This window comes from Agelaius phoeniceus, chromosome Z (assembly GCF_051311805.1).
Source record: "Agelaius phoeniceus isolate bAgePho1 chromosome Z, bAgePho1.hap1, whole genome shotgun sequence".
NCBI classification, from domain to species: Eukaryota; Metazoa; Chordata; class Aves; order Passeriformes; family Icteridae; genus Agelaius; species Agelaius phoeniceus.
Genome location: NC_135303.1, coordinates 137,043 through 153,050, shown reverse-complemented (window position 1 = coordinate 153,050; position 16,008 = coordinate 137,043). Strand labels below are relative to the sequence as shown.

Genomic DNA, 16,008 nt, shown 5'->3' with positions numbered 1-16,008 from the left:
CCCATCCCCAGTCCCAGTCCCATCCCCAGCCCCAGTCCCATCCCCAGTCCCAGCCCCAGTCCCAGCCCCAGTCCCATCCCCAGTCCCAGTCCCATCCCCAGTCCCAGCCCCAGTCCCAGCCCCGGCCCCAGTCCCAGCCCCGGCCCCAGTCCCAGTCCCGGCCCCAGTCCCAGTCCCAGCCCCAGTCCCAGTCCCGGCCCCAGCCCCAGCCCCATCCCCAGTCCCGGTCCCATCCCCAGTCCCGGTCCCATCCCCATCCCCAATCCCAGTCCCAGTCCCGACCCCAGTCCCAGTCCCAGTCCCGATCCCAGTCCCAGTCCCAGTCCCCCGCGCCTGCAGGGGGCGCTGTGGCGCCAGCTCGGCCGCCTCTCCCTCGTGGGGTAATGGCGGGTGAGCCAGCGGCAGAGAGAGGAAAGGGGCTTCCAGAAACGGAGCTTCCCGAAAAGGGGCTTCCAGAAAAGGGGCTTCCTTGGCAAATGCTTGGGGAACAGCCGGTCTTAGTGCCTCACTGGCTGGTGAAATGCGCTGTAGCAGGAACCTCAGGCTGGAACAGCAGGGGCGAGCATATCCGGGGTGGCAAAACAAAGTGTAGCAAGAGCTCAGAAGCCATGCCAGGAGCTGTGGGGGTCTCGGCAGACACAGGCTGTTGGGTAAAGTGTAGCACAAAGCCCAAAGCAGTGGCAGAAAACAGCGAGTCCCGTGGCAGCCAGGCTCCTTCTGGAGGGGGGACGGGTTGGGGTCCCAGATTTTCCCCTAAGGCACCTGAGCAGATGGGAAGGGTCGTTTCCAGTGTTGAAAAAGTGCCAGTTCAATGGCCGCTTCTACAAGCAAAGGCTTACCAAAGGGAAGGAGAAGCAGTGAAGAACAGAACCCTGCAGTGGCGGCAAATTCTCCCCACAGCAGCAGCCTGGCACCAAGACCATGACCTCCCTCCTCTGATCCTGAGAGTGAGCGAGAGAGCTAAGGCTGGGCCCAGTCCCTCACCCCCAGCCAAAATCTTGCAGTATCTGTGCACTTCCTGAGAGAAAGCCCCCCAGCTTGGGGGTGGTGGCAAACTGCACCCTTCCCCCTCCTCCTCCTCCAAGCCACATCTTTTGTGTCTTAAGTATCGTAGTTATCATCTCAGAGGAAAGAAATAGGAGAAAATTCCCTCAGAGAAGGAAAAAAAAGGAAAAAGTCCTAACCTCCAACATTCCTGTTGCACTGTACTGGCTCTGGAGCTTCTGATTCATGAGGTCTTTTGAGATTTATGTGTTATACCCAGAAATGGCATATGAAGCTCCTTCGCAGACTATTTGCTCAAATTCTGCATTTCAATCCAAAACTACCATCTGCTGGACAAAAACGTTTGACTAATTTGCTGTTTCCTGCTGGTGCTGTCACGAAGTCCCAGGACTCATGACTGCTGTGCTTCATAGGGCTGCAGCCAGACACTCTACATGTTGAATGATGTAGTGTAATGACAGTGGTCAGGCTTTTTCCATCCTGGCTGAAGAAGTTTCCACACCTTGGCTGAACATGGCCTCTGTCAGAGCTGGTCATGCTTTGACATCCTTCTGCATTTCTGCAGGGCAGGAAGTTTTTCCTTACCCTCCTGGCCCATTCCCACTACTGGTACATGGATGTGCCTGCAGCAGCAGTTCTCTAAAGCCACAGGAGTATGAAAAACATGGTGATATTTTTTCATTTATCTCTTCATTCTTGAAATTTTTACACTCATGCTTTTCAGCTTCTCTGCAATTCAGAAAGAAAACTTTTAGGAAGCTTACCTTAAAATCAAGAAGACTGGTAAACATGAGTTGATGGTCCCAGAGAAAGAATGCAGCAGAGGGGACAGTACTGTCCTGCAGCAGCAGAAGGCCCATCCAGCACCATCCGACTGTCTATCTCTGTCCCACTGTCTCAGGGTGGAATGCATCTCCCGGGGCTTGCCACTGGTTTGTAGCAGCAGTGTTATTGGGAATCAGTCTTTGTTCTTTCCCCTCCTTACCTCTACTTCTGGAGGCATGATGGAACGGTCTGACCCCTTTAGGGCTAAAGCTGTATGTGGAGTGTAGAGACAGGTTTGTGGCAAAGAGGTGAAATAACTCTCACAGGAATCCTTTGTTTTGTGTCTTTGTGTTTCATGGAGGTGAGAACTACAGAGGAGAAAGCTCACTTCATATTACATGAAGGAGGGATGTGTGTGATTCCCACCCTTTGCTCATGTTGTGACAGTCAGTGTGCGCAACATACTGCGCGTGTGTGCATCCTTGGATGGCTGATCCGTGGTGTTTGTTTTTGAATGGGGCAAGGGCTGTCTGCTAAGAAGTGCTGTCAAGAAGTGTAGTTGATGGACGTTGGAATATCTGGTGAAATTTGTGAAGCAGTCATGCAGTGTTCATTCATCTACCTTAGTTTCACTTAGGGCTGTACCATTTGTCTGCCCAAGTCTTGTGGTGGTAATAACAGGGCTTGCAATTTTCTCCCCCACTTCTCTTTTTCCCCTCCCTTCTTCCATGTTTCTATGTTTCTTTCCTCTCATTTTCCTTCTTTCCCTCCTTCTCTCTCTCTCTCTCTTTTTCTTTTCCCCCTCCCCCCGCTCCAGCAAGGCTGATGGATATGCAGAGTATGTTAAGAAGCGAGCAATACTGTCACTGAGCTGATGGTGCTCAGTGACTCCTCGGGCTTCTGGCTGGTCTGTACTGCAGGAGCTTGACACCCTGACCACTGAGGCATAAAAAACAGAGAATTGGAAGCCTCAGCCTGACAGGCACTGGAGCATCCCCCAGAGAGGGTCCACGATGTGTGTCTGTGTGTGAGTGTGGGGAGGAGGGCAGTGGGGATGGTGGGGGAGGAGGGCAAGACAGGAGAGGATGAAACAATGAAATGTCAGCCCATTCCCACCCACAGCCCTGCTGCAGCACTGATAAATGCTTGGAAAGTGCTGCTGCCCACTCCATGGCATGCACAGCATCAGCATGGAATGGACTGTGTCTGTGCAGCTCCAGGAGAGTAGGACAGGGGAGGGAGAGAGGGATGGAAGAAGGGAGGAAAGGATCAAGGGAAAGGAGAGTGCTGGGAGAGCTGAAAATGAGGTGTCATGTTGTCCAAGGGGAGAATGCTTCCCCTTGGGATGAAGCTCTTGCAGGCATAAAACAGCTCATTGTGAGCTTTGTTTCAAGCCTGGAGCGCTCCTGGTGCAGGAATGACAGGACAAGCTTTTCTGTGCACTCTGTGCAAAGAGCCCAGAACAACGATCTACATCTCCTGTCCTGTCCCCTCTGTCCCTGCCTCCATGCTCTGCACAGCTCTCAGGAAGGAAGTAGCAGCAAGACTCACTCCCATCTGCTTTTCTGTGTCATGTCAGTCAGGCAGCACAGCTGTTTTGCGCAACTAAACCAGAGCTAAACCTTTGAAAATCTCACTTCCCTGTGGAAAGGAAGAAATGCGACCCCTGGGGAAGGTGGTGTGTGATAGCCTTGTTGTAGAACAGGCACCTGGAGAATGAAAGGATTTCAGTGTGCCACACATTGGCAGGAGAATGTGACTGTGACTTCAGGCCTGGGAAACATTGTGACTCTCACAAGTGAAGTTACCAGACAGACCTCTGCCTGTGTGCTTTGCAGGCTTGGGCAAATACCAGAAACACAGGCTGAGCCAGAGATGAGCTGGATGCCCAGGAGCTCTAGAAGCAGGGAAAAATCAGGGAGGACTCTGGGTGAGACAACAGCTTCAAGTGTTTTGATGCAGGGGCAGAAAGGACCTAAGAGAAGCTGCTGTGTCCTGTGCAGGAGAGAGATGGATCCCTGTCTGGTGGAAGGCAATGGGGATGCTCTTGCCACTGGCTGCAGTATGTCGAGTGGCTGCAGTATGTTGAGCATCTCTTTGGGCATTGTCAACTTTGCTATGCCTTACTCTTTTAGAATGAGCACTCTGACAGAGGTAACCTTCAGGCACTGAAGTCATCCATCAGCCATAGGGACAGGAGCAGAGAAGAATTGTAGGTACTGTGTGCTTCCCTCTGAAGAAAGGTTTGAAACAGCTCCATTTTTCCTGGCACAGGGTGAAGTACTGCCATTCCTTAGAGGCAATAAGGAAAACCCTACTCTGAGCTTGCGAAGAGATGTTGGCACAGCAAGGTGTGCTAAGTGTGGAAGTGCTTGCTGCTGCATATTTTGGCCCTTCTCTCTATGGAAGCTGTGTTGGGGAGAGAGAGTGAGTTGCTCCGAGGAAGTGTCATGGGTCCAAAGGGCTGCAGAAAAGAAACAAGGAAGAGATGCTGACAGAGACTTCCTGTAGCAGACTAGTGATGGGCTGGTCCGGCCGTCAGCACACTCAGTCTGTTCATCTCGTGGTGCAGGCAGAGAGGCAGCTTGTTTTCTCTGAAGCAGAATCATGTGGAGATCAAGCCATCCTGGACCTTACCATATGTGTTGGTGACCAGAGCATCATCCCCTCTTCCCTAGCACCAGTGTGCAGCAAACGGCCTAAACCATGGCTACTCACTGGCCAGGAGACCCAGATGTGGTTTCCAGGTTGGGTCTATAGATTGTACGGGACAAGGGTGCTTGAGCTGCTCAGGACACACTGTCAGGGGTCCACTGCCTAGCTGGGGTTATGGCAGCTCCTGGATGTGGGTCATGGCTATGCCAGTGCCAAGGACCAAAGCAGGCAAACATCATGGCAAGCATCTGCTGTGGCCTGTCAGCCCTCAAATCTTGCCTTAGGAAACATACCCTTTCTCCTGCTGTGCTGTGCTTTTATATATTTACATGTGGGAGAGGGAGAAGGGAAGGAGGAACAAAGAGAGAGAGGAGGAAATCTGTAATTCAAGGAACATTTCCTAATGAAACAGCAGCAGTGTTGGCATTTGTGTGGTGGAGGGGCCAGGTCAGAGCCCCATATTGTAAGGCTCTGTTTTGAAGAGCTTGCAGCTGAAGTATGAAGCAGGTGACATATGAAGAGAACAAACAGATGGGAAGAATGGGAGCTGATGGGGAGATAAATAGCCATAATTTTTCAAGCCTTTTTTGTGCTTTTGTCTGGAGGGTTCAAATCTGTCTGAAATTAAAGCAAACATCCCTTTCCTTGGGTTACAGTGTTGGAGAAGTATCTGGGACCATGACAAGCTTTCCATGAAGGGAATCCAATATCTAGAAACTGTCTGGTACATCTTCTCCTGCAGCAGAGACCATCTGGACAGCCCTGTCCTTGTATTGTGCTTCTCACCTGAGTCCTGTAGGGCTGGAGAGGCAAAGGCCAGCCCCATCAGTGTGTCCCAGAGGCCTGGGTTGCAGCACAAAAAAGACACGTAAAAGATGTTTGCACCCATTTACTTAATCCTTTATTTCATATTCCCCTTTCTCAAGGCAGAGTGTCCACCAGTGCTTTTACTGTGGCTGTCAGTAGAGCAGAGCACACACTGGAGAACCCCTTTACCTCAGAATGGTAACTGTCATCTCAAATCAAATGACCTTTTATTCTGTCTTTGTCTCTTTAACTTAGGGAGCGAGTTTTCTGGGAGCCCATACAGCCACCCACAATATTCAACATACAACGACTCCTGGAGGTTTCCCAACCCTGGACTCCTGGGTAAGTGTTCACCCCTGTTTAGAGAGATCAGTGCAAGATGTGCAGTGTTTGTCCAGCCCTGGGATGGGCAGAATGTGTGTCCCAGCTTGTCCTCAGTCATGTTTAGACCCAGAATGGGACTGCAGGTCCCCATTGGGATGCATGATTGCTCTTGGTTCACTTTGCCAACAAGATGGCCCAAATGTCTTGTCTTCCTGCTTCTGATGAAAATCCTTCCAGAGACATAGGGTATTGCTGGAAAGCAGGGTCACCAAGTTTTTTGAGGGTACGGGACCCTGTTCAGACAAAACTTGTGGTGCCAGTTTGCTTGCAGGCAATTCTGAGCTCCACTGCTTCCTATGACATTGCTGCTTGCCTGTGTGTGTGCTTTGCATTTCTCCCTGATCTCATGTTGTGTTTGCTTCCCAGTTGTCTGTATGCCCACTCCATCTCTCCTCAGCAAGGGACCACTGGTACGGCCTCACTGATGCCAGCATGGTCCTTATGAGCAATGGGAGACAGAAGCTCTGTAACTCCTGCAGGATCATGGCCCTCATGTGAAGGATAAACATAATCCATTTTACACCCCGTCAAAAGCTGGCCCACTTTGACCTTATATACATGTAGCATGCTGTAATTAGAATTTTTCCCTGCATAATTTGCATGGATGAGGTAAGTAAAATACCAATTAATTGTCATCTCTCAACACAGGAGTAGCATGCCTTAGAGATTTCCAGATTTATGGATGACAGGGCTGTTATATGTGACCTCCAGCAGCGAAATAATTTTGAATTTTTGTCATACTTTTTTCATCCAGTTTCTTTGTTTTAAGTAATTGAGTCCCCATGTAATTGAACCACCCAGGCTGTATTCATCATGGTTCTTGTCCTTAAACAAATCCTTCGGGAGCAATAGACAGCCTCTGCCTCTCATGCCATGGTGCTGGTATAATGCTGTTATTTGCTGTGCCACATTTAAGGGTTTGTTAGCGCTTCCATCATAAATCAACAGACAGATCTTCAGCTAATATGGATGGGCATAGCTGCACAAAGCCAGGGGAGTCCCTGTGCTTAAACCCACTGTTTCCATGGCCACAGCCAGTGGTGCTGGCAGAATTTTGGTTGAGCAGCATGGGGAAGATGCTTTTGCCAGAGGCAAGAGGACACACCATGCTTTCTTCATTTCTCATTTTGCAACTCCTTTTGAATCAGTAAAGCTGCTTCAGCAATGCCCTGCATCATGGATAGGCCTGGGAAGCCCGGTTTTGTGTAAAACAACAACAAAAAAAAACCTTAAAAAAATAATTTCCTTCTGAAGTGTTAAAGAAATTGGCATGATACTAAAAGTAAATGACAACCCAGCTCTCATCCTGCTCTTCTGCATGAAGACAGGACTTCTGGAGAGGCTCCTGGGCTGTTTACTATGTTCCTGCCTGGGGATATTCACCTCCATTAGAAGGGTGTGCACTCTTTCTGGAGCCATCCCAAAGCCATTCCTGAGCCACCCCACCAGTGTGGGCAGTGGCCCTTCCATTCTGTCAGCAGTGGGTTGCAGCCATGGCCTGCTCAGCTCTTTATTGGAGGCGATGGACCTGCACCAGCTCTGAGCATGCTGTCCATAGTGCTGGGCAGGGTAGGTCTCTGTGATGCCTTGAAGATGCTGAAGATGGGTAGGTCTGGGTCAGCAGAAGATTTTATACAGAGGCCAGTCATGAGACAACTGCTTGCCGGCAGGACCTTTTACCTGTGCCATATCCTTTTTTCTACATTGATCCTCTTTTTCTCATTTCCTTTTTGGATCATGCATTTTGGGGGCAAATTCTGACTCATCTTTGACATATGAACAGTTATGGGCATAGTGCGCTTCTTACAGCAAAGCTTATTCTCTGGCTGGAGGGGATTTCTTCAGCAGATTTCTTCATGCATTTACCCAGCAACATGCTGTGAACATGTGTTTAAATGAGGCAAGGGCAAAAAGAATCAGAGGCTATAATATTTTTCCGGAAACTGTAGCTTTCTGGCAATTGAAGTGTTTCATGCTATAATGTCAATGCTGATTTTTTTTTTTCTGTTGGAAAATGTAAAATATATAATCCTGGCTTCCTTATTTTTGTCCTCTTCAATATACTTTGTTTCAGCATTTAAAAAAAAAAAAAAAAAGGGAATGTGAGTTTTTGTTCTGCAGCAGGTCCTAAAGATGAACTTACCATTTCAGTTCAGTCTGATCACAGAACTGGGGGGGCTGGAGTTTCCTGGAGAGGGAATCCCCTGTCTGACCATGGGTAGGTCAAAGTACCCTGGTATGATCTGATCAAGAATGTGTCTCCAATCAACTACAGTCAATGGGTCAGATGTCTCTTGTGCCTTACAGAGATCCCTCTTATCCACAGCTCTACCTTTGTCACTCGAAGCCTGATCCTACAATCCCTTCTCCCTAGTGCCTTCTAATCCCACTGGTAGTTTATGGCAAGTAGGAGTCTGTGGCAGGGCCTTTAAGCCTGCCCCAAGTATCCCTGCACACTCAGAAGGTGCTGTGTGATGAGCCTGGGCACACGCAGTGGAGAATAGGTTAATTTGAACTATATCCAGGATGTTTCCACTCCTCTCAGGAGTATACGTGAGTGTATTTAGTAATTCTCTCCCGAGAACAAGCTCTGGCAGTATCAGCCTCAGAGCAGAAACCTTGACAAAATTAATCAGGACTGGTACATTGCCTGACACAGTTTGTTTTACAAAGTCCTGCTCCTTTCACTGAGATGAAAGTGTAATACTGTAAGCACTTAGCAGCACCTACGTTCAATTAATTCCCTGTGCTGAGAAGGAAGAATTGCACCACAGCAATCACACAAGTCTGAGACCTGTGAAAGAGGAGCTAAAAGCAGAAATGCCATGATTTGCAAGTGGAGGAAAGGATACTTGGATTGAAAAATTATATTTGGGGGAGAGTAAAAAGAGAGAGGTGAGAATACTGAGAAAGCTTTGGTTTTTAGTCCCCAGTCTTTGTCCTGTGTATGTGTGGAGTAGCAAGGAGGGGTGCGTGGTGGTGTCTTCAGGGGAAGGCAGAACCATGCTCATGCAGACACCGGGAATTGCTTGTCTGGCCCCAGCAGAACACAGCTACTCACCATTACCCTGCTGTCTGCTCTGCCCTTGCTTTGATGCTTCTCACCTCTGCACCACACACCAAGCCTCTTCTGCCCCAGCTGTCATGAAACCAGTGCAGACGGGGGAATGTGCTCCCTCCTCTCCGGGCAGTCCCAAATTCTGTGCCCCATGGCTCCTGGGGAAGAGCAGACAATCAAGCCATGGTCCTTTAGAATGGTCAACAGAAGCAGGGGCAGAAGAAGTCATTTACCTGCTGCAGCTTTGCAGTGTCTTCATGCTCTTGCATCCTGCATCACCCTGGTGGCGCCCACACCTCTTTGGGTGTCAGAGAGAATGTTTGCTGTGGGGGATGACTCAGTCCCACCTCAGCCACAGCAAGAGTGAAGACAGTCCCCAAGTTCCTGGGGACTGTGCTGGGAAGAGGACATAAACTCTGGCCACTTGTGTGGTCTGGCTTAGTGGCTGAAGTGGGTATCTCCATCTCTTAGCCAGACAAAGAGTTCAGGGAAGGAACATCTTTTTCCTTTCTTTTTTTCCCCATATTGTCCTGCAAATGACCTGCAAGCAGTACAGTGCAGGGGTGCACACGGAGGCACATGCATGAGTGCATGGGAGGCAAATGTGCATGTCTAGGGCTCAGGCTGTTGGCACATACTGGTGCACACCAGCATAGGATCAGCTCAACATGTGCATGGTAAGGACAGATAACAGCAACACTGTCTAATGAAGAAAAACAAGTCAGTTTTTGTTGGCTTGCAGCATTTGTCTGAACCCTGCTCACTGTGGGTTCTGTGTGATGCAGTGTCCCTGCTCACACGCAGTGTGATCCCTGTGCGCGGGCTGGGGGGGTTTGGCCGCACCATCACTGGGCCATGTCTGCCACTTCTGGCAAGGCATCATGCAAGGGCAGGGCTTGGAGCCTCTCAATTAGGATTAGATTCAATTCCTCTGTGGGATTCTGTGGAAAGATTAGAGAACAAGTAGGCACTAGAAATGACTGTGTCAAGAAGTAAATTGATGATAGTATGAATTAGAAAGGAAAAATGACAGAAGGATGGACTAGTCTGTTCTGGATGGGGGCATGGTGACAGGAAGAGTGAGTGATTTCATTTTTCACTTTAAATACAAGCTTATTTGATTGCACAGCTGAAAGGCAAACTGGCAAAATCTAACTTGAGAGAAATGTAAGGCCTTTGGAATGCATGGGAGAAATATTGGGCTTTTTGTAGCTGCATTGAGTCAGAACAGATGTAGAGGAAGAGGGAGTGTGAAAAGGCTCTGACCCCCAAAAGACCCCATTTACCCCAAAACCTCAGAAAGCACTGCATCCAGCTCTGGTGGGACCCACACACTGCTCCATGAGTCAGAGTGTAGTTGTTTGGTGCTGCTGGATTCCACCTGTGTGTTTTTCCTCCTGCCTGAGCTGAGCTGCCATCACTATTGCTAGTGCTGATGCCAGTGGGGACTGGGATCTCTGATGACCACCATCACTGCCTGCTCCACACTGAGCTCCTGGTGCTGTGATGGGTGAGGACAGCAGTTCCACCTGCCTCTTCACTGGCCTGTGAGCTGTTTTACTTCAAGGTACTGCCTGCCATGATCCCCAGGGATGTCTGTGCAGCTGGACTGGCCATGAGGGGACATGGGCCAACAAACTCAGCATCCCAAGAGGGCAGCTCCCAAAGAGCATCCTCAAAACCCCAGCTGGACATGACATGCACATTTCAAGGTCTGATAAGCTGTTAACTTTTGCCTTTGCTCATTCAAGAGTAGCCAATTCAACCAGGGAAGTTTTCTCTGCTTTCAATGGCTTGAGTTTGGCTGGGATATGAAGTATACAGCATTTAATTTTAGGCTACCCATAAGAATGGCTTTCACTGTCCTTGTGAAGCTTTCCAGTATTCTCCAGGAAATATAGCTCATGAGGCTGGGGCTCCTTAACCTGATGTCAGTTACCTGGAAGAAGACTATCTGTTCAGCCCAGGATAGCAGTTATGGTGCCCTCAACAGATAACACAAGACTGCACTTGTGTAAACATAAGTGGAATGATGACCTGCTGAAGGGATCTGCTTTAACGCCATTGACTATGGCTTAAAATATTTTTGCTTTTAGTAAATAAACCTAGGTCAGATTGGCTCCTGCCTAGGAGTTTGTATAAAGACATCTTTGCAAGTGTTTATCCTGGTCTGTGATTTCACAGACTCTCTTGAGTATTCTTGTGTACAGTAAAACTGACCACAGCTGTGGTCAGCTAGGACCACACTTCTGAAGATTGCTTTACTTTGTTTAAACCCTTCACAGTGGGTTTGTCTGATTTTGGATGTCTGCATCAGTAAGGATGCAACTGAGGACAACACAGACCCACACACTGTGTACAAGCTCCTGTTTTGCCACAGCACAGTGCAGGAGACACATTCCAGTAGCCAAAGTTCTCTGTTTCTGACCCCTCAAGGTTCCAGAATCAGAGTGCCACATGCCGTGGTAGGATACTGATCATGACAAAGTTTTCTTCTCCGACCAACTGTGCTGAGCAGCACATTGCACATATTGGGCAAGAGCAAATGCTGCCTGTGCTCTGTTTTTTGGATGCATCAGCTTGTGCTCCCTTGGAAATGAAAAGCTGGAGGCTGGTGATGAAAGCTGAGCTGATCTCTTGACGGCACTCTGGACAAAAGGAGCCTAGAAGGAACAGCTGGGCTTGCCTGTCAGATTGAGCCTGTTGGACCCACAGCAGTGAGGTAGCCCTGCATTTTGCTAATGGTTAACAGCAACTTTCCCTGATTTTAGGGATTAGGGTAGCCTAAAATCCCTGTGTGATTCTTACTCTGTGCCTAGGCTTTTGAACCAGCAGCCCTCAAGTAATCACTCAGGTAATTTTGGAGTGAACAGCAAAGTGTTCCTTGGGAGGCTGTACAGTAAGAGGAGACAGCAGGAAGCTCTCGAGCCTCCCAGAGGGGAAGGCTTTTGGCTCAGCTCAGAGCATGTTACCAACAGTACCAGGCATGCCAGCTGGGTTCCCCTTCCAGCTCCAGAGAGTGTGCGGGGCCATGGTAGGGGAACAACTGGGGCACTGCTACACTCAGGCTATGCCTTAGGGACTGGGCAACCATTGGACCTGCAGGAGCAGTGTTTGCTAGTCTGGGATGGGAAGTAAACAACCAAAAAATGCGCCTTTGGCTTCACTGCCATGGATACTTTCCTAAGGAGTCCACAGTCCCCACTGAGGTCGTGTCACAATCCGTCCTAGTGAACGGATGTTGTGATGGTTTGTAGGAGTGATCTCAGGGTGCAAAAACCGAAACGGTACAAGAGGGTTTGCAGTGATAATCAAAACAAATGCACCTTTATTGAATGACCACAGCAAAATGCGATAGAGGGATTAAGGGAGAGAAAAAGATAGAGAGAGATAAGAGAGAGAGAAAGAGGGGGATAAAGCTACCAAACGTAGAGACCAAGTCCTTTGGTCCAGTCCAGTCAAGGATCCGCCTGTTACGCTGGGGAGATCTCAAAATCTCTAGCTAACTCAGAGGTTTTTATTATGGTAATTCTATTGAAAATTGTGAGGGGGAGGGAACAGATACAATAAGGAATAGATGTAACAGGTAGTCCATGTTCTCAGCAGTAAATGAGAGCCATTGTTTTCTTGGTCCAGTGGTCACAACCTGCAGGCAAACATCTCAGTTTGGTCAGCTTTGGTCCCCCACACACCCGCCCCAGGCTGGGGGTTTCAGTCCCAGTCCTTGGGAGGAGCAGAGGGGCCTTTTCACATGGGGGTTCCGTGTCTCAGTCCTTGGGAGGAGCAGAGGGGCCTTTTCACATGGGGGTTCCGTGTCTCAGTCCTTGGGAGGAGCAGAGGGGCCTTTTCACATAGAGATTTCATGTCTGTCCTTGATGGAGAGGCTCCCCACATCTCAGTCTGTCTGTCACGGTGGTTGTAAAACAGGTCAGGGTCTGCTGTGGGGGGACCACCTGAAACTCAGGAGAATCCAGCCAGGCCGAGAGGTGGGACAGCTCCCAAGGCTACTGTTGCAAAAAGGGCACGGTGCCGCCTTTTTGGCATACAGCAAACAACACCTGTGAAAACAGTAACACTGTGCTCTCAGGTCTCAGGGCCTTTGGCTTGTGACTTTCTCCTTCAGAGCCAGGGATTCTAGACAGGGGGGGTCTTCTCTTTAGTGGTCCCCCAATGACAATCGTGAGGCAGATGAGGGAAAATTTGGACAGACTCTCACAGGTGGTGGCATCACCTTTTCCTGGTGGGGCCGGCTCCTCTGTGTCACTGAAGCAGCAGAAGTCACTGCTTCTGCAGCAAGTCACATCCAGGGCTGTGAAGACGTTTGACAATGTCTGATAGACTGCTGTCTCATGTGTGTGGAAGGCAGGGATGGAAGGCAGCTCTCAGACAGGGCCACTCATGAAAACAAACCCTTACTACTCCAGAGCTGTTACTTGCATTGGCTCATTGTTGCTCATCCAAACCTCTCTGATGGTCTCAGATGAATGTGGCTGAGTATGAGTCCTTCCAGAGGGGTTCTTCCACACTGTGATGTGCCTCACATCCCTTGCATGTGAAACTGGTGACTTGCAGACCAAACTGGTAGCACCTTGAAGAGAGAAAATTCCCTTCTTAGGATGGATTGGAGTTGCTTTCATTGCAGGTGTGCTTGGGAGGTTTCTTAAAACTGGTGCTGGCTGGACAGATTGGTATCTCTCTGGATACCAAAGACTCTTCCTCATTCAAACAAATAGTCCAGGTTCCTGGTGATCCTTGGGTAATCATCCGATCCACCAGTGCTTAGCCCTGCAGGACAGACAATTTTCACCAATATTTTTCAGGCCTTTTCTTGGTAAACAAGTGCTTTCATTGAAATACTTTGAATACTTTGGGGGTCAACCTTCTCCTTCTAAAAGGAGGGGGGAAATTAAAAGAAGTCAGAGTATGGTAGTATGTTGGGGTTGGAATATCTTGATTTTCTGTTCTGAAAAGTAATTAACTTCTTTTCATGAAGTAAATGAAGTTGATGTTTTGAGTGAAGGAATGGAAGAAGGTATCGAATGGCAAGCAGCAATGCAGAGCAGTGGTAGCCTCCTTCTCATGCAGAATGAATGAATGAATGTAATTTTCATTCTATTTAGCCAGCCTTTATTGAAGGTTTGGCTGGAGTGCTCTCTGTCACCCACTGTCAGAACACTGCAAGCTGGCACCTCTCCACCTTTGTCTTGCTCACAGTGGTCTCATCTCTCACAGGCTCCCCCTACTACTACAGCGCTACAGCCCGTGGAGCAGCCGCACCAGCTGCTGCCGCCGCCTACGACCGCCACTGACGCCGGAGCTCCGGGCATCGGCACTGACAGCACATGCGACTCGTCTTGCTGCCACCATGCCAGCCTCGCCAAAAGGGAAGGAGAAAGTACCTAGTAGGAACATGATAATTGGAATTTTGCTCTTAAAGCTTGTTGAACTGATTATTGTATTCTTGAATCTGGTTGGGTCCTGAATCAAACAGAGAAACAGGAGGAAGTGGCACTCCTGAAGCTCTGTGTGGTCAAAAATGTGTGGTAGCTTCATGTTCTTTGCAGCCGGCTGGCTACTGCTTTAATCGCCTGCGGGTGCCATGGCTGTATCTGGGGATAAGGAAGAGGTGCGAGCAGCTCCCCTTGGGGCAGCTCCCTCTTGCTGCACACTGAAACAGGCTGTGAGACTTAAGGCAATTTTCTTTTCTTCTTCTTCTTCTTCTTTACTTTTTATTTTTTTTCTTTTTTCTTTTTATCTTTTTTTTTTGTGTGTGGCAAAGAAAAATCAGTCTGCTCAACTTTACGCAAGCACACCACTGTAAATATTTGCTTGTTTGTATTACTGTAAGAGTAGCTTAAGCATAAAGAGCAACACTGTACAAAAATGAAGTCAAAACACATCCAAAAGTGTGTTTTGAAATTGGTGCACTGATTCAAAGAACTCAGTAAGCTTTAAGCAACTTTGAACCAGGTTAACACTCATTGTGGCTGTATTTTGGGCTGATGTTGTTTCTATATAGAGCATCCTATTTGACAGTTGTGTGTGATCATGCTATATGCTGGTATCAAACACATGGGCAACTGAAAGACATAGGCAATTTTGTGATACTTTACTGCTTAATATTAATTTCTGTTCATTTGTCATCATACTAAACACTGGAACAAATTTACTGGTTTCAAGTTAATTCCAGGAAGGAATTCCTAAATAACAGTTGACCTTACATATATCTCTGCAGATTGTGTGCTAAATCCCAGTCATGAAAACCCCAAGGGGAAGGCAGAGAAATACTGTGGTTATGATTTTTGTTAAGCGCATATATTGAGTGGGGGGTACCAGGCATGAGGGCAGCTGCACTCACATTGCAAGCCAAGCTGAGAGGGAAATTACTTGTTTCAGGGTGTCTGTACATTTCTGTGAAGGCATTGCAGATTCCAGCGCTGTAGTCCAGACATGCCTGAGGGGACTGTTGCCCTGCTAATTCTGTGTTTCTTCCCTCCTACTTGAATAGGAAGCACTAATAGTCACACGTTTCAATATGCACCTTGTGGGGGACTAAATTAAGAGAGCAGAGCAGCTACGAATGACCACTAAGCAGCTACACCAATCACTGCCTCCCCATGGAGTCAGGAGAACTGCTGATCTCTCCCTGAAGCCTCCCCCTAGCCCAGACCAAGGCACAGACACCCCCAGCCACATAAAGATGATGAGCATGACCCCATCCCTTCCCTCCTGAGGGCAATGGAGAAGCCCCCTGGTCCTGTTGAGATGAAGACCTGGCTGTAGCCTCCTTACTCCCAACCCAACCATCCTCATCCACCCAGAGCTGCCTGGGCTCTTCTGTTGGTGCTTGCCTGCAGAAGAAAGGCTGTTGCTGTCAAACTTGAGATGCACTCCTGTGGAGGAACATTCAAGCAGGCATTCACCAGGTTCCAGCAGTACAAACCTTCCTCTGGCAGCTGCTGAGTTAACACTATTTTCTCTCTTCCCTTCCCACCTCATGACTTGTGCTGCATATCTGGTATCTGTAGTGGCTACTGATCTGCTGAGAGATTCCTTCTCCCACTCCAGTGGCATCTTCTCATGGTATGGAAATGCAGCCATCACTTCCAAGTTTCCAGGGCAGATGTGTTCCAATCCTCAGCATGGAGACATCCAGGTCCCACTAGCTCAGTGACATTTCAGCCTGATGTTCACAGACCCCATCAGGGATTTTAGCCAGAGTCTTTAAACCAACCCAGAAATAAGTTTTGTGATAAACTTATCAGTGAAATAAGTGCTACTTTTATTCTTCTGGCAATTAATTATTAAACATACCTGTTTTTAACAAAAGACAA

The 16,008-nt window shown here is 48.5% G+C and overlaps 1 protein-coding gene across 7 annotated transcripts in view; it reads left to right on the top strand.

Annotated features, from left to right (window-relative positions):
- PAX5 (paired box 5) overlaps window positions 1-14,355 on the top strand; it is a 133,500-nt gene extending 119,145 nt beyond the window's left edge. For all 7 annotated transcript variants that reach the window (XM_077171377.1, XM_077171376.1, XM_077171374.1 and 4 more), the window contains 2 exons: window positions 5,488-5,574; window positions 13,907-14,355. In XM_077171377.1, the coding sequence (XP_077027492.1) occupies window positions 5,488-5,574; window positions 13,907-13,983 (164 nt within the window). In that variant the 3' untranslated portion in view covers window positions 13,984-14,355. The remainder of the gene's footprint in view (window positions 1-5,487; window positions 5,575-13,906) is intronic.
- The last annotated feature ends 1,653 nt before the right edge of the window (window positions 14,356-16,008 follow it).